The sequence below is a fragment of the Maylandia zebra genome, linkage group LG12 (assembly GCF_041146795.1).
Source record: "Maylandia zebra isolate NMK-2024a linkage group LG12, Mzebra_GT3a, whole genome shotgun sequence".
Lineage (NCBI taxonomy): Eukaryota > Metazoa > Chordata > Actinopteri > Cichliformes > Cichlidae > Maylandia > Maylandia zebra.
The window spans coordinates 39,017,408-39,039,660 of NC_135178.1; the positions used below are offsets into that span (position 1 = coordinate 39,017,408).

General features: G+C 48.2%; 1 protein-coding gene and 1 non-coding gene across 2 annotated transcripts; both read right to left on the reverse strand.

Annotated features, from left to right (window-relative positions):
- Window positions 1-565: 565 nt before the first annotated feature.
- On the reverse strand, window positions 566-21,065 carry LOC101468371 (uncharacterized). The gene is made up of 18 exons (XM_076891266.1): window positions 20,923-21,065; window positions 18,309-18,442; window positions 18,125-18,213; window positions 12,410-12,532; window positions 12,180-12,335; window positions 11,715-11,797; window positions 10,004-10,220; window positions 7,798-7,959; window positions 7,408-7,575; window positions 6,944-7,035; window positions 6,148-6,277; window positions 5,707-5,771; window positions 5,487-5,627; window positions 5,299-5,362; window positions 4,948-5,115; window positions 4,725-4,819; window positions 4,534-4,649; window positions 566-3,692 (listed from the first exon to the last, which is right to left on the reverse strand). Exons 2-18 carry the CDS (start codon window positions 18,412-18,414, stop codon window positions 3,625-3,627), a joined length of 2,043 nt encoding a protein of 680 aa, XP_076747381.1. The 5' UTR covers window positions 18,415-18,442; window positions 20,923-21,065; the 3' UTR covers window positions 566-3,624.
- trnas-gcu (transfer RNA serine (anticodon GCU)) lies at window positions 10,869-10,950 on the reverse strand. The gene has a single exon. It is a non-coding gene; the product is annotated as a tRNA-Ser (tRNA).
- Window positions 21,066-22,253: the final 1,188 nt, after the last annotated feature.

Consider the following 22,253-nt stretch of genomic DNA (forward strand, 5'->3'; position numbering starts at 1 on the left):
AACGCAAGACTGCCACACATCTGTTCGACCAACGCCAGTAGATCTAAACGCCAGTAGATCTGGAACACCGGTCTGTCCCTTTGTTTTTAGTGCCAGCAGCTCCGCTCTCGAATAGATGAAGGAACTGGTTCCAGAAGTTTTAAAAAGTGCATTATCCATCTTGTATCGCTATATCTAAGAGGTATAAGTAGAGGAAGGTGAAAAAAAGTTTGAAAAGCCTAGTCTAAAAAAGTTAAAGTTAACAAAAAAGGTGCGGTGTTGCAGAGCTACTTGGAAAGGCTGCTGTCACTCCAGCGCCATCTTAGATTTAGACTTAGACTTAGACTCTAATAGGGTGATATGGTACTACAAGGTCATTAAGATAAGATGGGGCCTGATTATTTAAGACCTTGTATGTGAGGAGCAGGATTTTGAATTCTGGATTTAACAGGAAGCCAATGAAGGAGAAATCTGCTCTCTCTTTCTAGTCCCTGTCAGGACTCTTGCTGCAGCATTTTGGATCAGCTGAAGGCTTTTCAGGGAGTTTTTAGGACTTCCTGATAATAATGAATTACAGTCGTCCAGCCTGGAAGTAATAAATGCATGAACTAGTTTTTCAGCGTCACTCTGAGACAGGATATTTCTAACTTTAGAGATGTTGCACAAATGGAAGAACGCAGTCTTACATATTTGTTTAATATGTGCGTTGAAGGACATGTCCTGGTCAAAAATGACTCCAAGGTTTCTCACAGTGTTACTGGAGGCCAAGGTAATGCCATCCAGAGTAAGAATCTGCTTAGATACCATATTTCTAAGCTTTTCAGGGCCGAGTACAATAACCTCAGTTTCAAGTTTTATTGTCATAAACAGTGTAGCCACATTTATCCATAATGAAATTCTTTGGCTCGTGCTCCTCAGCTTTACATGAGCATATAGAGAGTGTGCAGTTATATTGAGAAGAAAATAACAGAAAATAGCAGTGGTAGTAATAAAATAATAATAATAACAATAAAAAGAAGACGTATTAAAAAGTATTAAATATTAGAGAATTTAGTTGGTATTTACAAGCTTGTGCAAGAGTATCTCAGGTTGTACAAAGTTGTGCAATTTAAGTAGCATTTGTTGAAGTGACAGTGTACAGTGTGTAGTGGTGTGTATGGGATGTCAGCAGTTCAAAGGTCTGATGGTTTGTGGGTAAAAACTGTCCGTGTCTGGTAGTGTGGGTCTGGATGCTCCTGAACCGCCTGCCGGACAGCAGGAGTGTGAAAAGTCTGTGGCTGGGATCAGAGAGGATCCGCTGTGTCTTCCTCATGCAGTGCTGTCTGCAGAGATCCTGCATGGCTGCCAGTTCAGTCCTGGTGATGCACTGATCTCACCGCCCTCTGCAGAGCTTTGCAGTCCAGAGCATTACAGCTGCTGTACCAGGTGGTGATGCAGCCAGTCAGAATACTTTCAATGGGGCATCGATAGAAGTTTGTAAGTATTCTGAGGTTCATGCTGAATCTTCTCAGGCGCTGCAGGAGGAAGAGCCGCTATCTTGCTGCTTTTGTGATCACACCAACATGGTGTGACCAGCTCAGATCCTCGGTGATGTTGATGCCCAGGAATCTGAAGCGCCTGACTCTCTCCACCTCTGCTCCTTCGATGTGGATGGGGGTGTGGCCTCCTCTCTGCAGTCTCCTGTAATCCACACAGAGCTCCTTGGTTTTGCTGACGTTAAGCAGCAGGTTGTTGTCGCGGCACCGTGATGTCAGGGCTCTCACCTCTGCCCTGTATGCCATCTCATCTCCATCAGAAATGCAGCCGATGATGGTGGTGTTGTCTGCAAATTTGATGATGGTGTTGGAGCTGTGTGTTGCTGTACAGTCGTGGGTGAACAGGGTGTAAGCAGGGGGCTGAGCACACATCCCTGGGGGGCACCTGTGCTGAGTGTGAGTGTGGATGAGGTGATGTCTGTCAGGAAGTCCAGGATCCAGCTGCACAGGGAGGAACTAAAGTTCAGGTCACGGAGTTTCACAACGAGTCTGGGTGGTATGATGGTGTTGAAGGCGGAGCTATAGTCTATGAACAGCATCCGCACATATGTGTTTTTCTGGTCCAGGTGAGAGAGGGCAGCGTGAAGTGCTACTGCTATTGCATCATCTGTAGATCTGTTGGGCCTGTAGGCAAACTGGAGCGCATCAAGTGAAGCAGGGATTAAAGATGTAATGTGAGCTTTGACTATGCGCTCAAAGCACTTCTTGGCAATGGAGGTGAGTGCTACTGGGCGACAGTCATTTAGGCAGCTCACATTAGTTTTCTTAGGGACAGGGATGATGGTGGTCCTCTTAAAACATTTGGGACAGCAGACTGGAGCAGGGAAAGGATAAAAATGTCTGTGAAGACATCTGCCAGCTCGTGGGCTTTGAAAACATGACCTGGAGTGTTGTCTGGTCCAGGAGCTTTCTGAGTGTTTACTTTCCTGAAGTATTTACACACGACTGCCTGAGATATCTGAAGAAGGCAGCTCTCCTCTTCCAGCAAAAACTCCTGAGATATATGTTCATCAAAGCGTGCATAGAAGGTGTTGAGATCATCAGGTGGAGAAGCCGTTGCCTCCCTCACTCTGCCGCTGTTTCCCTTGTAGTCTGTGATGGTCTTCAGACCGCTCCACATGCTCCTGATGTTGGAGTAGCCGTAGCAGAGTTCCACCTTTCCTTTGTACTGTCCCTTGGCCGTCTTTATTGCTTTCCTGAGTGCATACCGGGATGTTTTGTATTCACCTGGGTCTCCGGATTTAAAGCCTGCAGTCCTCTGAGCGCTGCAAGGACCTCTCCGTTAACCCACGGCTTTTGGTTGGGGTAAGTTTGTACAACAGCCCGCGGTACGGCGTCATTGATGCATTTATGAATAAAGTCCGTTACGCGTCATGGGCTGGTCGCTTTTCAGCTTCTGCCTATAGGCTGGCAACAGCAGAACTGAGGAGTGATCTGATTTGCCGAAGGCCGGTCGGGGGCGGGCTTTGCAGGCATGTGCGTATGGAGCGTAAACATGGTCTAAGATGTTATCACCACACGTTGGAAAGTTTACGTGCTGGTAAAACTTAGGCAGAACTTTCTTCATGTTGGCTTTATTAAAGTCACCAGCCACGATAAAAGCAGCCTCCGGGTGTAGCATTTCCTGCCGGTCGATAATGTCAAACAGTTCGTCCAGTGCCCGTGTGGTTTCAGCGTGGGGGGGGGGAATGTAAACAGCGGTACAGAATACTGCTGTAAACTCCCTGGGCAGATAAAAGGGTCTGCATCTGATCATAAGGTGTTCAAAATCAGGAGAGCACCGCGACGAAACTATCTGTACATCAGTGCACCACCGTTTGTTGGTCATTACGCACACACCACCTCCCCTACATTTACCCGAGTCCTTTGTTCTGTCCTGGTGGTGAATGGAGAGCTCCTCAGACGTTGCAGTTCTTACTGTCCCTTTGGAAAGTTATCCTGGCCCTTAGTTCATCCAGTTTGTTTTCCAAGGACTGGACCTTAGCTAGAAGAATGCTGGGAAGCAGGGTGCAATGTTGTCTTTTCCTCAGCCTGACCAGAATCCCGGCTCTTTTTCCCCTTTTTCTCCAGAGTTTCTTCTTCCCAGGTAGCCAAGGTGAGTCACCACCATTCACAAAAAAGTTGGTTTGTGAAGGTCCGGATTGCGAGTTTTGCCAAATGTCCAGGAGAGTTTGTCTGCTGTAGGTGATAAAAGCATCACAGGTTGAAAATAAACTAAGAAATAACATAACTAGCATAAGAAAAACGCAGAGTTGAGGAGGACACTGAGCGACGGCAGCCATTTGCAAGTTCGATCTGAATGAAGAAGCAGAAAGTTAGCGGCCATCCAGGTCTTTATGTCTTTAAGACATTCCTGCAGTTTAACTCATTGGTGTGTGTTATCTGGCTTCATGGACAGATAGAGCTGGGTGTCATCTGCATAGCAGTGTAAATGTATGCTATGTCTTCTAATGATGCTGCCTAAGGGAAGCATGTATAATGTAAACAGAATTGGTCCTAGCACTGAACCCTGTGGAACTCCATAATTAACCTCAGTGTGTGAAGAGGACTCTCCATTTACATGCACAAACTGGAGTCTATTAGATAGATATGATACAAACCACTGCAGCACAGTACCTGTAATACCTACAGCATGTTCTAATCGCTCTAATAGGATATTATGGTCGACAGTATCGAACGCTGCACTGAGGTCTAGCAGGACAAGCACAGAGATGAGTCCACTGTCAGAGGCCATAAGAAGATCATTTGTAACCTTCACTAAAGCTGTTTCTGTGCTGTGATGAGCTCTGAAACCTGACTGAAACTCTTCAAATAAACCTCTGCAGATGATCTGTTAGCTGTTTGACAACTACTCTTTCAAGGATGTTTGATATGAAAGGAAGGTTGGAGATTGGCCTATAATTAGCTAAGACTGCTGGGTCTAGAGATGCTTTTTGAGTAAAGGTTTAACTACAGCCAGCTTGAAGGCCTGTGGTACATAGCTGATTATTAGAGATAGGTTGACAGGATGAGCTCATACTGTTTAGGTGGTGCTGATTGGCTGTTGTTTCCCTCATCACTTCCTGTTGAAGGAGTTGGTTGTGGCTGTGTTTCTCCTTCTGTTTAGCGAGCTCCACCTGCACCGCCGACAGACACCTGGCACACACACACACACACACACACGGTTTAACGTGTTTCTACCAATCACATGTCTCCGAGCACTCAGAGTACCTGTCAGCGTGCTTCCGCCTGGCCTCCAGGTGTTTACATTGCTCTTGCAGGCTCCTCCTCTCTTCCCTCCTCCTGCTTAGCTCCTCCTGCACCTCCTGCACATAAACCATAGACCATCATGAGCATCCACCCATCGTCTGACCTGTTCAGGGTCAGCTGACTCAGAGTGAGGTATCAGCTCCTCTTCCTCCTCACACATCAGCACACTATGGTGCTCCCTGACCTGCAGCTCTGTTTGCTGCCGGCTTTTCTCTCGGAGACACGACTCGGCCTCTCTCCTGCGGGACTCCACTTTCTGCATCAGCTCGGCAAGCTCCTCCCTCTTCCTGTCCACCACGCCCTCCAGCTCGTGCTGCTCATCCCTCGCTCCCTCCACCTCGTCCCTCTTCAGCTGATTGGTTTAAAGAGTCACATGGTCACTCACTTCCTGATCTCAAAACAAAAAGCACAAATATTTAAAATAAAGCAGAGCAACTGTTTTTCTGTTATAACCCGGGATCCTCCGTCAGCCGCGCCGGCCCATCTCCATCAGGACGGGGTCCAAGCTCTGGGACAGGTACAGGTGTGACCTCACCTGAGTGCTGAGAGAGTCCAGATGCCCCTGAGCCTCCACACAGTCAGACAGCAGGTCAGCGAGTCTGCACACACACACACACACACACACACACAGCTGAAGTTTATATGGAGACACCTGACAAAATACAACAGCCACCTCTTCACAGTAAAAACTTCCTGTCTCCTTCACAGTAAAAGCCTCCTTACGTGTCTCTGGCTGTTTGTATTTCCCTGTCGAGCTGTTGGAGCTCCTCCTCTCTGCTCCTCAGCTCCTCCTCCACCTGCCTGAGCATCTGCTCTTCCTCCTCCCTCTTCCTCCTCAGCTGCTCCACCTCTTCCCGCAACTCCCTGTGTGATGAAGATGGTGGCGATGATGAAAATATCCACCCTGATCTCTGAGGTCATGGTTGGAGCCAGGACACTTTACCTGGCACGCTGTTTGTCCTCCCCTCTGAGCCGCAGCGCAGCGGCGTCTCGCTGAGCTTCGCTGGCCTGGAGGACACACGAGGACGGAGCGGGAAGGGTCGAGGTTAGAGCGGCGAGCGCGTCATCAGTTATTAAAGAAACTGATCCAAGCTCATGTTTTTCTCTCTTTTTAGTCGTTTTGGTGATTGACCATAAAATTATTAATGAATAGTTTTGTCAATAAAACTGATGTAAAAAGATTCAGTCTCAGGGTGACGAGACGCTGAGCCTGGATCTGCTGGACGTTTCCTCCTGTTAAAAGGAGTTCGTCCTCCCCACAGTCACCAAGTGCTGCTCACAGTGAATCGTGTGATTGTTGAGCTTTTCTGTAATATTGTGGGTTCGCCAGAGTATAACACACCACCGTGTGTGTGTGTGTGTGTGTGTGTGTGTGTGTGTATACCTGGACTCTGCTGGTGTGTATGCAGCTCTGAGCCTCCAGCAGTTTCCTGTCGGCCTCTCGCAGCTCCGCTCGTCTCTTCAGCAGAGTTTTCTCCACACACTCCACCTCATCACACAGCTTCATGACACTCCTGCACACGCACACAGGCACACACACACGCACACACACGCACACACACACGCACACACACACACACACACACGCACACACACGCACACACACACGCACACACACACGCACACACACACACACACACACGCACACACACGCACACACACACGCACACACACACGCACACACACGCACACACACACGCACACACACACACACACACACGCACACACACACACACACACACACACATGCACATCAAATAACCTGAATGAGTTTTGGTAACAGCCTGTAAAAATCAGAAGCCTCAGCAGAGGTGAACATCCTGATTTCTCTGTATTTATTCGTTAATAATTTTGATGTTCACATCTTTAACTGTTTCATCACTGACATCTTCCTGAGGTCCAGGATTCATTTCTGAGCCCAACACTTTGAACTTTTTAAAACTCCACCAAGCCGATGAGGATAAGATTCAAACCCACGATTAGCAGGCCATCGCCTTAACCACTCGGCCACCTCGTCCCTGCATGAGCGTGTCCCTGTGGAGGACACAGCAGGACTTCATGTAGACATAATGAGTCCATCTGCTGGATCGTCCTTTCTGCTGTCGGGGCTTCAGCTCCTCTCAGCGTTGATCCTAAACCCTGATCCCAGAGCAGTGTGTATCCATGTCTGTGTGTGTTACCTGTGCTGTCTCAGTGTGTGTCGCAGCTCTCTGGTTTCCAGTCGTAGCCTCTTCTTCTCTGCTTCACTGTGGTCACACACACACCTGCCTCCCTGCAGACACACACACTGTTATCAGTTCAGTATCAGACCGGTGTGAGGTTTGAAGCAGCTGAGCTACATTTAAATTTATTTTGATGATTTCAAACACGTCATCAGACTGAAGCGATTCTGTGGATTCATTTACACCCTCCAACCTAAAGAGGGCGACAGTGCACTTCAGCACAAGCTGTCACCCATATGTAACCTTCTGATTGCACACCAGCTCAAACGTTTCAGCACTGACAGCGAATCAGACAGGAAGCGGTCTACACTGCACGTCTATCACCACCTCACACGTCCTTACTGTCGTCTTCCCCGCAGAGCTCTTTGTTTAGTTCACAGTGATCTGTGATGTGATGAGTAGCACTGTGCAGGAAGACTCACACTGAGTGCAGCATGCACAAACCACCGTCCCCCATCCTCAGCACCGGTCCCAGTCCTGGTTCCAGTCCTGCTTCTCACCCGGTCCAGCTTTAGCCTGCGAGCCTCAGATGGCTCGGCCTTGGGGGATCGCAGGCCTTGGTCCCAGTGAGCGTCTCCGTCCACAGATTCCTGAGAGGAAGTCAAACACAGCAGGCCTCCTTCTAAGCGATTAAAGGTATTCACGGAAAATCTCAGAGTCTAAAAACGGCGTAAAAACCTCAAAAGATGAAACAAAACCAAACAGAAGGTGAGAAAACCTGACGACAGCCGGACTGTCGTGTAAAAACAGCACCCCCTGGAGGTTTGTTAGTTGCATCACATATAAAAGTGTGTGTGTATGTGTGCGCGCACCTGTGTGTGCAGCAGCTGGTTCAGCGCTCTCAGCAGTTCGATGGTGAATTTCAGCTGTTCCACAGTCAGCTGGTCGATGTTGTGCGTGGACCTGCTGAGCTGCCGTAACTTCCTGTTGAGGTGGCCGAGGCTCCTCTGGTGGGCGTCGCTCTGTGAGCGCAGCTGGGGCACAGAACAGGAAGTGTCAGAATGAGATTAGAGATCGTCTGACGCAATTTTGTTTTAGGGTCATGTGTTTGTTCACCTGCAGCAGTTTAAATAAAGCTCATCCAAAGATCATCCTGATGATGACCTCAAACAGACCGAGTGGAAACTCATTTACAGACAAAGGTGGATTTCAAAATAAAAGTCTTTCATCATCTGCAGAAATGAAAAAAATAACCTGGTTATGACGAAGGACGCCATAAATAAAAACTCTGCGTCAAGACGTTCAAGGAGGAAACAGATCAGACAACTGCAAGCTAACTGTTGTCTGCTCTAACAAAGCCAGCATCACTCGGGAGTCAGGACATCCTGAAGCTCGTAACTCTGAACCACCCTGACAAGGATGGGAGTCAAACCCACGTGTGCAGAGCACAAAGGACTGGCGGTTCATTGGCTTCAGCTCTCAGCCACCTCCTCCATGCCGCAAGGCGGGCTGAGATGGGCTGCTGACCGAGTGCTGAGCCTGCGGGCTGTTAGCACAGATGTTGCAGTGCTCTCTCTCAGCATGAGCGAGCCGGTGGGTGATAGATGGACTCTACATGTCTTATATTTCACGCTGCAGCCTTGTTGTTGAAACAGTGATGAAGTTTGTGCTGCAGCTGCAGAAGATCACAGGAAACTCGCACTCTTGCAGCTCTGCAGTGTCGTGGACTCGAGACTCTCGGGTTTGGAGGACACGGCAGGTTTGGATGGGCAGTAAACAGCTGCACACATTCGACTCACGGTGCTGCTGAACCCGACTGCCCTCTGAGACTCCAACGGCTCCTTGAGGAAAGCTCTGCAGCTGGACAGGATATCTCCAGTCTGCCGGAGCAGGCGGGCATCGAGCACACTGCCATCAGAGCTCAGACTCAGCATGAGGTGAAGCCAGAGTCCCTGTACCAGGTGGCCGAGAGGTTAAGGCGATTGACTGCTAATCCATTGTGCTCTTTACCAAATGGACCATCCCAGCCTTGCCGTAATGGTCTATTTGATTCACCTTTACTTTTATTGTTTATTTTCTTTTATTTTCACTTGCTACACACGGGACAGACATGACTGGGGAGAAAGTAAAACAGCGGAGAAGAGGGACGGGGATAAAGGGCAAAAAACAAAAAACAACAAAACAAACAGCCAAAAGATACAAATATGGATCACCTGGATCCCCTGCTGAGAAAGAAAAAAGAAAGCAAGCAGAAGAGAACAAGAGTAATAGAATAAACAGCATCACAATGATATATGGGAATATGACAGTAAATACTAAATGTTAAACATTATTGTGCAGCACATAAGATCAACAGAACACAGTGTGCTTTGAGGTAGGAGCCAGAAAGGGTGTAGTTTGTGGGTGTGATCACCCGTGTGTACACCTGTGAGCATGGACGCGCTTGTTTTTAAAAGGTTCCTTCATGTAATGATCTGCTAGAGGGTGTGGGGGGGCCACAGCCCCGTCCTCCAGGGCATGAAGCAGGTATGGAGGAGATCAAAACTCCAGACATCCAGAGGCCCCCAGAACACAAGAGACCAAGGAAGACCAACAGAGGGGCAGCTGCGCCACTGTCCCAGAAAGAGCTGAGGAGAGTCCCAGATGAGGGCTCACTCAGCAGCCGCGGAGCAGAAGCCAGGGGGAGTTGCAGTGACGCGCCCGTGAGCTCCGCCGGCAGCCAGCCGTGCCTGAGTGACCGAGCCCCAGACTCCAGGCCCCGATAAGCGGCCGCCAAGGAGTGAGCCGGTGTGTGACGCCCATCCCCAGACACAAAGAACCACCAACGCACCGATGTCTGAGGGAGTCCGCCACCGGCAGGGGAAGTGGTGGTGGGGGGAGATAGGCCTCCAAACCTTGGAGGGCCTGAGGTGTCCCCAGAGAGGTGGCGCCTGACACCCAACCTGACATATAGACACAGACATACAGGCACACACAGACACAAACATCCATGCCCCCCCCCCCCCCGCCAAAACAATAAACGTGAGAGTCGTCAGCTGATGTCTTGATGTTGGAAGGAGCTGTTTTTGTGATACCCACCAGACTGTTCTGCAGGAGTCTGTGCCTGCTCTGACTCCTCTGCACCTCCTCCTCTGGCTCCTCAAAGGGCTCCACCTGGTCCCGGTCCAGCCGGGCTTCCAGCCGGGCCTGCGGTCTGCTCATGTGTTCCTGGCTGTGCTTGTGAGCCATGGTGGTCCTGGTCTGCTGGATGGTCCCAGAGCGCTGATGCCAGCATCTGGGCAGTGTGAGGTTCGGCCTGACGGGACGAGAAGTCAGAGGTCAGCTAGAGGAATTCATATGAAAAGCACACGAACAGCCGAGGTGGGCTGGATTTGGATCAGAACTGTGAGCTGAGAATGAAAACACGCTCACATCTTTAGATTTATTCCAGCTTTTATTTCACAATCACAACACATGGAAGTTTGTATTTATATGAACTCTTTTTGTAGTTTTATTTAGACATCATTTATTCACTTTATAGTTAACTACATGGCTTCTTAAATGTCATTAGAGAATTATTTATGATTTATTACTATTTCTGGATGCATCGTCGATCATCCAGGTAAGAAAAATCCCCCAAAGTTGAATGAGTTGCTGTTAACCACGCCCCTTTCTTCCTCCTGTCTCACCGTGGTCATGTGACCCGCTCACTCTCATGTCGCGGTGAGCTGACAGCATCATCCACGCCTCACTGCGATGATCAAAAGACACAAAAATCAGGACTGAAGACTCTATTGTTGTTTTTATTCCAGAGTTTATTTTTATATTTCTGACTTGATTTAATTTTTTATTTCCTTCTCCGACGTCCTTTCTTTATGACTTATTTCTGCACAACGTTGTTTTCCTCAGCAGGATGCAGACACGCTGATGTCTCCATGCTGAACTCCATAAAACTCACTCAAGCCGACGAGGATGGGATTCGAACCCACGCGTGCAGAGCACAATAGATTAGCAGTCCATCACCTTAACCACTCGGCCACCTCGTCTGTGTGAAGCCTGATCGCGCACATGCTCAGCGTACTGTGAGTATGAAACAGCTCAGAGCACTGTCTGAGACACGTGACGTGAGGCTGACGTCCAAATCTGAACTGCAGACATCGTGTTTGATGCTCGAGGATCAGCTGGAGAGGTCAATCCAGCAGATGGACTCATTATGTCTTCATGAAGTCATGCTGTCCTCCACAGAGACACGCTTGTGCAGGGACGATGTGGCCAAGTGGTTAAGGCGATGGACTGCTAAGCCCATCGTCGTCGATTCAAATCCCATTCTCGTCGACTTGGTTAAGTTTTAAGGAGTTCAGCATAAAGACATCAGTGTGTCTGCAGCCTGCTGACAGTCTTTCAACACCTCGTCATCCTCCATCTTCTCTTCTTTATCTCCCCCAATTCTTGCCTTTCTGCGCTCCTGGGGTTGTGTCCACTTCTTTGTTCTGCTCAACTTCGGGTTTCAGCCTCAAGGCCTGGATCCTGCCTGGGCCTCGAGCTTGCCTGAAGCCGGGCTGTTTGTAGCAAGCACAGGGATGCATCGTTTTGGGTCCACATCTCTAGTCTCAGACTGCAGCCCCACAAAGCCATTGTAATCAAACTTTTTGAGGTACAAATGTATTCGTAAAGCTGATGCTGATGAAAACAACGTTGTGTAGAAATAGGTCGCAGCGGTCCTCACAGCGAGGCATGGATGATGCTGTTAGCTCACTGCGGTGTGAGCAGGTCACATGACCACGGTGACAAAGCAGGAAGAAACACCGACCTGCTCGCCTCAGACCGGGATTCATCTTCCTGCCGCTCCTCCGCTGGACCTGAGAGCTGAGCCGGAAGTCTGTGGACGTCTTCCTGCAGACAGACGAGAGCCCTGCTTCACCTCTGTGTCTGATGTGTGGGCATCATCAGTATTACCAATATCTGATCAATACGAGCCCACGTCCAGTTACATCAGAGCAGGACTGGAGACAAGACAAGACTGTGTGTGTGTGAGTGTGTGTGTGAGTGTATGCTTGTTTGTGTTCAATTGTCAGACTCAGGCTGATGTTGTGGTCTTGTTGGGGAGGTTACCTGATGAAGCGTGCAGGCTCACCTGTCTGTAAAAGCATGTATGAAACACACCTGAGCTCTGGGCTGATTTAATGAAGACGTGATCACAGGTCACATGACTCAGAGGCTGTTTAGGCTGAAATCCTGCTGCTCTGCTCTGAGTGACCTGCAGACATTCACGTACCTGTCCCAGCGGCACCTTCTGGCTTAGCTCCTCCCTCAGTTGCTGAAGCTCCACCTCCAGCTGTGCCTGGTGTCTGTTGCTTTGCACTTGTCTCTCCCTGAGAGCCTGCACCTCCATCCTGAGTGCAAACAGCTCCCCCTGCTGGACAGACATGCTCTGAAACACAGACAGACCCTCAGGCAGTCAGGTGGGCGTGTTAAACAGTGACACCTGCAAAATAACACACTCACCTGTGTGTGAGACCTGGCCAAGTCCTCCAGCTGTGTGCAGTGCCTCTGAGCTTCCTCCAGGTGGAGCTGCAGACTCAGATTTTCAGCCTGCAGAGTGTGTACCTGCTGCTGAGAGCAATGAGCCTGAAACACACACACACTCTTCATTTACCAGATTCATCAGTAGTTAGACTGCACATGTTCATGACCGCAGGAGGTAAAAATGAAGCCAGGGTGGAAAACCTGCGTTATCTCTGATGGCCACCAGATGGCGACACTTCCTGTTCTATAGAAGTATGAGAAACCAGCCTTCTGAACTCTGACCTCTGCCAACAGTTTGATACAAAGTCAAATTCAATCTTTACATTTTGATCATGTGACTTCAATCTGCATGCTGATTGGCTAATGACTTCTAGTTACTCGTCTTTTTAGTCAGATCCGCCCCTCCACATCACATCTGCTAGTTTGCAACCAAGATGGCACTGGAGGAAACGTTAACCTGAGGGCTTCAGAAACCAGTGAGCCACGTGACGGCGTCAGCCTCGCTTCCTCGTGAGCATGCTTTTATTCATCGCAGCTCTTGGGTGAATAAGCCAGCAGAGGGCGTGCTGTGGGTGCAGCTGGGCCATCGACCATTAAGTAAGCATATGGATCGGCGGCACAGCAGGGGGCTCTGACACTGTCCTCTGTGAACGGACGCAGTGGACCATTTTGTATTAGCGTTCTGCCAATGTGTGCTGATTGGTCGGTTAGGACAGGATGCCATCCTTCGATGGCGCTCATCAGACAGACATCAGGAGGTTGTGATGGCTGCAGGTGATGCTACCAGGGGGCAGCTGCTCGCCTCACACCCCAAATCAAAGTGGAAGGTACCGTAAAGTGTTTTGATGCATTCTCAATCATCCAGGTAAGTAAATAAAATCCAAAAGTTGATTCTGTTCATCTGGACGTAGCGTTTTGTGGGAGAAACGTTTTGTCATCATCCAGGTGACTTTTTCTGTCTCAGCTGACTGCAGTTTTCAATCTTATAAACAGGACATTTGCATAATGACTGAAACCCACTGAAGGAACAATGGGCTGGGAGGTCAGTTCATTCATCATGATTATGCAAATTCTCATGACCATTGATCAGCAACCACTGATCAATGGCCATGAGTACCTTTCACAGACAGTTGGGGAATGGCTGCAATCACAGCATTGTAAGATGGTGACAGATGTACCCTTAGGCCCCCTCCTCGATTCAGAGATGGTCTTTCCCTTTTCACATAAATGAAAGGGAAAGACTCCGCCCTCAAACCAGCGTTCCTCCCTGTCCAGGATGTGAACATCCTCATCACTGAAAGAGTGTCCACTGGCCTGTAGGTGTAAATAGACTGCAGAGTCCTGGCCTGACGAGGCGGCTCTTCTGTGTTGTAGCCAGAGGTTGTTTGGTTTCCCCGATGTATAAATCCTGCCAATCCTCCTGCACTTAACAGCGTACACTATGTTACTGTGTTTGTGTCGGGGACCCGATCCTGGACCCGTTTTTGGCGCAGCGTGTTTTGGGGTTTAAAAGCCACAGAGACCCGGTGTTTAGAAAAAATGCATCTCAACTGCTCCGATACTCCTGACACGTACGGGATCACTACAGGTTTTCGGCTGGACAGCGGTTGTCCTTCTCTCCTGGATCTACTGGAGCTTTCTTTAGGAGCCTTTCCAGCTTTGACAAAAGTCCAGCTGGGATAACCACATTTACTCAGGGCCTTCTTGATGTTCTTCTGCCTCCCTGGCTGCTGTGTCAGTGGGGATGGTGTTCGCTCAGTGTTGTAGCGTCCTGATGACACCCAGTTTGTGCTCCGGTGGATGATGAGAGTCAAACCTTAGATACTGATCTGTATGTGTAGGTTTACATGTCAGCTTTTAGATGTCCCCCATTACTGATGGAAATCTCACAGTCTAAGAAGGCTAACCTGCTACTTTTCATATCCTCCCTGGTGAATTTGATGTGTCGGTCCACCGAGTTAATGTCATCTGTGAAATGTGGTGCGTCCTGAGATTTGATTTTCACCCAGGTGTCATCCACATACCTGAACCAATGAATTGGTGGTGTTCCAGGGTAGGATAGTAAAGCCCTGTTTTCAATTCAATTCAATTTTATTTATGCAGCGCCAAATCACAACAACAGTCGCCTCAAGGCGCTTTATATTGTACAGTAGACCCTAAAATAATAGATACAGAGAAAAACCCAACAATCATATGACCCGCTATAAGCAAGCACTTTGGCGACAGTCGGAAGGAAAAACTCCCTTTTAACAGGAAGAAACCAGGCTCAGGGAGGGGCGGGGCCATCTGCTGTGATTGGTTGGGGTGAGAGAAGGAAGACAGGATAAAGACATGCTGTGGAAGAGAGACAGAGGTTAATAACAGATATGATTCAGTGCAGAGAGGTCTATTAACACATAGTGAGTGAGAAAGGTGACTGGAAAGGAAAAGCTCAATGCATCATGGGAATCCCCGGCAGCCTACGTCTATTGCAGCATAACTAAGGGAGGATTCAGGGTCACCTGGTCCAGCCCTAACTATATGCTTTAGCAAAAAGGAAAGTTTGAAGCCTGATCTTGAAAGTAGAGATAGTGTCTGTCTCCTGAATCCAAACTGGAAGCTGGTTCCACCAAAAAGGGGCCTGAAAACTGAAGGCTCTGCCTCCCATTCTACTTTTAAATACTCTAGGAACAACAAGTAACCCTGCAGTGCGAGAGCAAAGTGCTCTAATAGGGTGATATGGTACTACAAGGTTATGGTACTACAAGGTCATTAAGATCTTCCACTTCTTCCATGCACAAATTGGCCACAATGGGTGATACTGGGGAACCCATGGCACACCCATGTTTCTGTCTGTACCCACATAGCAAAATTGGTATAGCCCGGATCTGGCCCACACAATGTGCTTACACATGGCCCACATACCGCAAAGAATGACAGCCCTTTGGTGGCCCAGATCAGGTTTGCCAGAGGTGGCCCACACATGGGCCAGCACAGGACCACCAGTGTGTCTGCAACTGGCCTCGTGCTGGCCCATGTGTGGGTCACCTCTGGAAAACCAGATGTTGTTTGCAGCCACAGGCCAGTTGCAGACACACTGCTGGCCCTGTGCTGGCCCAGAACAGTTTCAGCTCTGGCCCCAGATGTCAGCCTAATGTGTACCTTAATCAAGCCATGTAATAACAACATGTGCCCGAACATAATAGTGCAAAAGTAACATGACGAAACTCTGTTCAGAAACTGAATGGACTGATTTTTATATGCACTTTTCTACTCTCCCAGATTACTCAAAGTGCTCTATACAACATGCCACATTTACACACTTTCTCTAAACTGAATGCTTTCTAATTACATTCATACACAGTCACACTCTTCACTGGAAGAGCCAGGGATTGAACCACTAATCTTCCGATCAGTAGGTGACTTGCTGTACCTCCAGAGCAAAAGCCACTCAGTGGTAAACATGAGTAAACCGTCACTAGGTTTTGGATAAAGTTTACACTCACAAACCAGTCAAACCTGCATTTGAAATGTTGGCTACCATAGAAGTATAGTATTGCAACATGGCATTTGGATCTTCTAACTAAAATAGAAAAACAGGAACATAAATAGTGCCATCATTGCCAGACCTGGCCCACATCTGGTTGACATACACCCTGCCATAACACCAGTCAGTCAGAAGTGCCAGCTTGATGCCGGATCCAGGCTAGACCTGTTTTCTATGGGCCTGGGCCACATAAACCAAACCACAAACAGGCCAGATGTGGCATGCCATCACATAAACAGTGCCATCTATGCCAGGCCTGGCCCATATCTGGATGACATACCACTTACAATGCCAGAAGTCAGCCAGCAGTGCCGGCTTGACACCAGATCTGTGCCAGACCTGTGTGCTATGTGGGTAGTACTGACCCTTGTATGTGAAACAGGTGGAATGAAGACACAGTTCAAACACACTTGGTCGATGCTGAGAGTGGTCCTGTTGCTGAAGTTGGGGTCATCCTGTAATCTCTTACGAACTATCTCCAACGCTTCCGTGACTGGGATGGTGAAGAGAGATGTAATGTCGTACGAGACCATGGTTTCATCTGCCTCCATGATGACATCTCTCACCTTCTCAACGAAATCCAGGGTGTTCTGGATGTGGTGTTCAGAGCTGCCTACCAACGGGTTGAGGATCGAAGCCAGAAGCTTGGAGATGTTATAGGTGACCTAGTTGATCATGCAGACAGTCGGTCTTAAAGGTGCACCCTGTTTGTGTATCTTCGGTAAACCATACTGGCTTGGTGTAGCTTCCCCTGGGTGTAGCCTGTGGTATGATGTCTGGTCGATAGCCTTGTCTTGTTCCAACTGCTTCAGACAGTCTATCACCCTCTTCCTGTAGCTACTTCCTGGGTCTCGTTTCAGGGGTTCATAAGTATTTTCATCCCTGAGTAGTGACAAAATCTTCTCATGATAGTCTTTCTGGTTTAGCAATACTGTGCACCGACCCTTGTCTGCCGGAAAGATGATAATGTTGTTGTCATCACTAAGTGATGTGAGTGCCTTGCTCTCCTCCATGGTGATGTTGGATGCTGGGGGCTTTGCATTGCTGAGACAGGCCGAAACTTTCGTCCGTAGTTGGTCTGCTTCCATTTCTGCAATATTGTTGTTTCAAATTGCTGTTTCTGTGGCTGTGATCGGTTCCACTGGCGGGATTTGTCTCGGTGTGACAGCAAAATTCAGCCCTTTAGCAAGGATGATTTTCTCTGTTTGGGTGATCTGTCTGTCAGACAAATTCTTCACCCACTTGTCCACATCCTCGGTGTCGCATCCTTCTCTCTTCTGGCCGCTGAGGACACTCTCCGTATTTTGCGGTGGTTTCCGACGTACAACAAGTCAAACTTCCTTTGTTGCCTGGTCTTAGACTTCTTGTGCTGTGCTAGACGAACCTTCTCAGTGAAGTCAAAGAGTCAAAGAAGTTAAGAGTATTCTCATCTAGAAGGATTGTCAGTCTCGGTCAGATACGCTCCTCTTGAGATTTTAGCACGTTGATGGTAAAATTTGTTTGCCTCGCCTGTTCATTAAGCAGCTGATGCTGTGCCTTCTGGAGGATTTTTGTAGCCCGGAAGCCTTTAACTGAAGAGCTCATTTGCAGACTTTTAGGAGTAATCCTGTTCTGTCGGCATCTGAGGCTGAATCTCAGGTGGTTCCTGTAATCCGCCATCCGCTGTTTGCTCATGCTGACGTACAAGCATTAGGCAGTCCTTGCTAAAGTGGGTTAAAATGTCTTGATGCATCCTCAGTATCCAGGTAACTAAAAGTTGATTCTGTTCATCTGGATGTAGCGTTTTCAGTGGGAGTAACGTTTCGTCACTCATCCAGGTGATTTCTCCCACTGAAAACGCTACTTCAAGATAAACAGAATCAACTTTTTGGAGTACCGTAAAGTGGCTTGTGGTGCTGTGAAGTGATGCTCACAGCAAGATATTTCACGACAATACAATCCTGTAAAAAAATCTACAAGTGGCGCTGCATCAGCAACTCGAGCCCTTCCATCAAACCTTCCAAAGGAAAAACAGAGCCCCGCCCATTCTGGACAAGGTGGAGAGCGCCACCTACGGACTGGAGCTCTCTCGCTCCAAAGTCCCGAACACAAACATTATCATTACTAGGATGATGCCAGCGATAGACAATAATCACGGCGTTTCCCCGGTTCATCAGGTGTGTTTGTACCTGCTCCCTGAGTCCTCGCAGGTACTCCTGAAGTCCAGAGATCACCTCCTCCAGCTCCCTCTGCAGGGCCTCGTTAGCCAGAATCTGACCTGAGGACGAGAACCAGGGTCCATTTATTAACCGGATACCAATCAGAGGGCTCCAGTCAGAGTGCCGCTCTCTCATTGGTCTGATTTCTCCTCACCGTCGGTCAGCTGCTGCTCCAGCTCTTTGATCTCCTGTGTCTCCGCGGCGATGCGTGACAGCAGGTTGTCAAGGCGACCCTCAAGCTCACTCTGCATCCTGCTCATCCTGCAACAGCTCAGTGGTCACATGGGCCTGAGAGGGAAAGATGGCAGCCAATCAGGATGTTGATTTGCACCACACACACACACACACACACACACACACACACACACACACACACACACACACACACACACACACACACACACACACAGGTGTGTGATGTCACCTGACTCTGATTATCACTGAATCTGTATTAAAACGTGAAAGTTTCAAAATAAAAAACTGCTGATCACGACCATGTCTAATTTTCACAATAAAAGATCCAGGACAAATATATTGACCTTAAAAAAATAATTGCTTCAAAATAAAACTTTTAGCCAAGCTGACTTTATTTATAAAGCACTTTAAAAACAGCTATCACTAACCAAAGTGCTGAACATAGAATAAGAAAAAATATAAACACTAAAAATAAAAATACAATAACATTAACACTGTAGAGCACCGACATCAGAAAAACAATAAAACCCAAATAAAATGAACATTTCTGTGCTGGGTTAAAAGCCAAAGCGTGCAGGTGGGTCTTCAGACCAGATTTAAAAACATGGAGTGAGGAGGCCTTTCTAATCTGTAGTCAGTGCATTCCACAATTTGGGAGCCACAACTGCAAAAGCCTCCGATGTGTCCTCGGCACGTCCGACAACATCTGGTCAGCTGATCTAAGAGACTCAGAGGGGGTGTACAGGTGCAGCAGCTCAGAGAGGCGGTGTGGGGGAGACTTTTAAGGGTTTAAAAACAAATTTTAAAAGAATTTTAAAATGAACTCTAAAATGCACAGACAGCCAGTGTATTGAGGATAAAACAGGAGTAATATGCTCACCTCTCCACATACCAGTTAAAAGCCGTGCGGCTGCATTTTATACCAGCTGAAGACGTGACAAGGATGACGGACTAACATCAAAATACAACGAGTTACAATAATCCAGCCGAGTTGTAATAAAAGCATGGAGTACCGTTCTAAAAACCTCCTTTGACAACATGGGTTTTATTTTGGCGAGCTGAAAAAAGCTGCTCCTCTCACCTGACTGTCAAACCTTAACCTCCTAGGACCTGGCGTCCACACCGTGGACATCACATTTTGGGTCATTTAGACCAAAATACTAAATTTTGCTCTACAAGGGCCTGATATCCACTGACGAGGACATTATGCTGCTACTGTTCTATCGAAATTTTAAACGAATATCCTCATATGTGGCTCTCGTTTTTCTTAGAAACAAAAATTAGGTAAAAAAAAAAAGATCCCAATCAGCCCAAATATCAAAGAGAAATTAAAAATGCATGCTGTGGAAGAGTTCGGGTCTTAGGAGGTTAAACACTGTCCATCTAAAACCCAAATTGGTGACAGCGAGCTTTCCGTACAGTGCCAGAGGGTCCACAGGAAAGGACCGACCAGTGACACCCGGCCCTAAAGAACAAACCTCTGTTTTTGTGAAAAGTTTTATAATGAAGAGACAACCAAGCTTTCACTTTCTCAAGACAGTTATTTTGCACCTGGAATAGTCATTTTTCTTTTTGAGGTGCATATAAACCTTTGCATCATCTGTATATAAATGGAAAATAATTTTGTGCCTTCTAAAGATAGAGCAAAGCCAAGGGACAAAAGCAGAGGTCCAAGTATTGATCCCTGAGGTGCCCCACATGAGACTAAGCTGCCAGGAAAGACCTAGACCACTGCACAGTGTTCCAAGTGAGATAGTAAAATACTGTATCCACCGTGTCCAAGTTCAGTCTAGGAGAACCGAGACCACATGATCACCTACAGCTGTCAATAACAAGTCTTCTGTGCTATCCAGAGAGAGAGAAAGGAAGCGTGGACATAAAGTTTGATCAAACAGACGGATCCACGTTAGCTTTAGTTTTACAAAGTCAAACTCGAATGGTCAATAATATTTATATGATCTGCTGTCGCGGCTCTGTGGAGGACATCCTGTGGAGGATGAGCTAACTCCCCTGCAGCTCTGCTTCGACCCCGCACCTCCTCCTCCCCACCCTGTCCTGCCTGACACGCCCTCCTCAGAGTTTCCTCATGTGGGGGAAGAAAAGAAGCTGACAGTCTTCAGTTTGTTCCACACATATTTAATACCAAGTATGAGTTTCCTGTGGAGGTAAAGCAGGCTGTCTACTATTGAGAAGGTTGGTAGCTCAATTCCTCTGCATGTTAAAGTGTCTGAAGTGCAGGTGTCCCCCAATACATCTGTGTTTGCTTCAGAAGCATTGAGGTGAATGAAGCTCAGAGTAAAACCTGCTGAAACTGAGCACCAGGTGTAGTCCTGGGCTCAGACTTAGATAGGAAGCTTCACAGGACGCTGTGTGGTGACGACAGTAACATCAGTCATGCCTCTGATCCAAGGAAGTCTGGGAGCTCTGAAGGATTCAGACGTGGTGAAATCTTTGTCTTCTGTCCACAGATGTTTCTGTGAGTCAGAAACACCGGTTTGTTTCCTCTGCAGTGCATCATGGGACATCACAGATACCCTGTTCTGAGTATAAGGACGAGTTGTTGTTGTACTTACTGCTCTCTGATCAGTCTGGTCTGTCCTCCACGGGAGCTGCTGACCTCCTCTTCCTCCTGCTTCTCCTCTTCGTCTCTGTCACTTCACAGTAACCATATCTGCTCCTGTTTCCTCCGTTACAAACTCCTCTTCCTCTCCTCCTCTTTGAATCAACACAGGAAATCTTCCTCCCAGCCAATCACAGTCCACCTCTGTCCAACAGGGACCAGGAAAAGCTCAGTGAGCCCCACCCCTGAGATGAAACCCCTGAGGGGGAGGGGCTTTTTAAAGAGACGGCGACCTGCAGCTCTGAGTCTGTACAAGATGCATAAATAAACACATGAATAAAACCTCCGTGTAACTTTATAAAGTTAGTAAACTCAAACTGAATTCCACCTTAAAGAACATTTAATAAAAAAATATCAGCGGCTGTCACTGCTGAGCTCACGGAGCAGAGAGGGTTAAAGATCTGAGTGCTGCTGCTGCTCACAGGCTGTTAGAGGAGCTCCTCCTCCCCAGAAGAGTCCTGCAGGAGGAGGCCCTTCCTTTAGGGGAAGGGTCTCCTCTGCTCATGTGCTCTACTCATGATGATAACAGGGGCACGCTCAGGAGCAGGGTTTCTGCTAACGTTTTGATCTCAGGTCAGTGCTAATACTCCTGGTGAGTCTCTGTCGTTATCCAAAGACCTCCCCTGTGCTCTGAGCCACACACACCAACATGTTGGCAGAAACATGAAGGCTACCAGCAGCTCTGGAGATGGAGCTCACCCTGAGGAGCACGAGGCCCAGGAGGAGGTGAAGGCCTCAGGGGAGCTCTGGCTGCAGGAGCGTGCTGGGAAACAGAATTCAGCTCGAGCTCTACTCCACACACAGCACTCAGCATCCCGAAGCAAACACACTGAGGTCTGCTGGAGCCGTGACACCAGCTGACTGCTCTACTCGTATCACTGATATCATGAGATCAGCTAGGGTAATGCATCATCACTGTCTGAGCTGACAGCTGCATGCTGACCTGTGCTCTGCTGTCCTCCTGCAGGGGGCGTGGTAACCCCATGTAAATGAGGTCTGAGCCCTCCTGGGTCTGCAGACAGGAGCAGGACACCTGCAGACAGGCTGTTTCAAAGAAGAACTAGGGGGGTAGTCACCTCTGTGTCCATCATCAGAGTGAAACGAGTGACCGTCACTGGAAACCAGCCAGACTTCACTCACTGGCTTCTGAGAGTTCTGAATCTTTAGAGTTTTTGCCAACATGCTGGCTTTCAGAGCCAGAAGTGACCAGAAGCTGTCAGCTCACCGGTCAGGCTGCGTTCTCACCCCCACCCGAGCGGTGGGTGGAGACAGAAAAACAGAGAT